This window comes from Arabidopsis lyrata, assembly GCF_000004255.2.
Source record: "Arabidopsis lyrata subsp. lyrata unplaced genomic scaffold ARALYscaffold_3, whole genome shotgun sequence".
NCBI classification, from domain to species: Eukaryota; Viridiplantae; Streptophyta; class Magnoliopsida; order Brassicales; family Brassicaceae; genus Arabidopsis; species Arabidopsis lyrata.
Window position 1 is genome coordinate 10,613,607 of NW_003302553.1, and position 1,430 is coordinate 10,615,036.

The window sequence follows — 1,430 nt, forward strand, 5'->3', positions numbered from 1 at the left end:
TTCTAGATGTCATCTTGAATACTTGATCGGATGCGTTCCCATATTTTCACTAACGAAAGTCTGTATTACAAGTTAAGAGATAATATATAGTTCTAATGTTCTATTAATAATATTTCTTTTAGCACACCTATCGATATCAGTTCATCGTCCAGATTCTTTAAGACGGTTAAATGAAAAAAATTTCGTCTGACTTCTCTCCAAAAGGCAAAAACCGATGAATTTAGATACAATGTTCAAAAAAGAATTATAAGTAATGAGGCTTATCACATAAAAATTAGTTATTTTCCATAATAGATTTTGATCGTGTAAACTAAACTAAACTTGAGAAACTAAATAGACATGTTTGTGTTTCATTAACTGAGGAATGACATGCATGTTCCGTAAGAGGCGTTTGTATTTGAAATCATATAAATGAAGCAGTTCTATTACGCGTACGTTGTCAATACAACACTATTGGCATCATATCATATTATCATATTCATATAGATAGCAACTTAGTGAAGATCTCATCAAATAATAGAAAAAATTATGAAAGCTGGTGTACGTACTTATATCATATATCTAACCTTCATATTTCATTAAAACGCAAAGTACGCCTTATCTTACAATTTATGGTCGTGGCACGTTATTAAAAAACTCCAAATAAAGTACTAATCAAGCGATCTACATGCACATAATGCACGTAGGAAGCCACAACAGTGCCACATAAAATAGCAAAACAAAACTAATCGTGATTATCTCTTCCTTTCTTCTGAATCAAGAAGTTCTTCGAGAACCCTATCGTCCAAATACTCAAACTCGAAAACTTCTCTTTGGTTTTGTCGACTCGCATTGGTAGAAGTAGAACCCGATGACGAAGAAGAAGAAGAAGAAGAAGCGTAAGGAGGGCGAAGCGAGTAGTCGTCCATACGTGAATAATACTCATTAGGGAAGTTGAGTATAGCGAGATGGCCCCTAAGGTTATAGGCTGCTCGGTCATAAGCCCGTGCCGCCTCCTCAGCGGTCTCAAATGTCCCTAGCCAAAGACGGGCACCGTTCCTCGACGGGTCTCGAATCTCTGCTGCAAATTTGCCCCATGGTCTCCTTCGAACGCCTCGGAAACGAGCTTGCTTGTCATCTTGTGATTGGTTGTTGCTCCTCCTGTTTGAGCTCTCCATTAACTTTGGTGGTTCAAGATTGGTTTGCTTTGTAAGAGTTTGGTCAGCAATGTTATTTAATAAGAGATCTATGGATGATGCATTATCATGCGTCGTCTATTTATATATAAGGTTGGATTGTCGCCAAGTCAGAATCGACGTTCGTTTTCATGTGACTTGACGATTCTAGGGTTGACTATTCTTTTACTTTAATACCTTTTCTATTTAATTTTTATTTATTTTGTTCTTTTATTTTATGCAATAATAATATATATTGTTTTCATCCAGGAAGGT

At 36.1% G+C, this 1,430-nt stretch overlaps 1 protein-coding gene across 1 annotated transcript; it reads right to left on the minus strand.

Annotated features, from left to right (window-relative positions):
* Positions 1 to 558: 558 nt before the first annotated feature.
* Positions 559 to 1,344, minus strand: LOC9319480 (ethylene-responsive transcription factor ERF098). Its single transcript, XM_002885514.2, has one exon. It carries the CDS (start codon positions 1,155 to 1,157, stop codon positions 735 to 737), a length of 423 nt encoding a protein of 140 aa, XP_002885560.1. The 5' UTR covers positions 1,158 to 1,344; the 3' UTR covers positions 559 to 734.
* Positions 1,345 to 1,430: the final 86 nt, after the last annotated feature.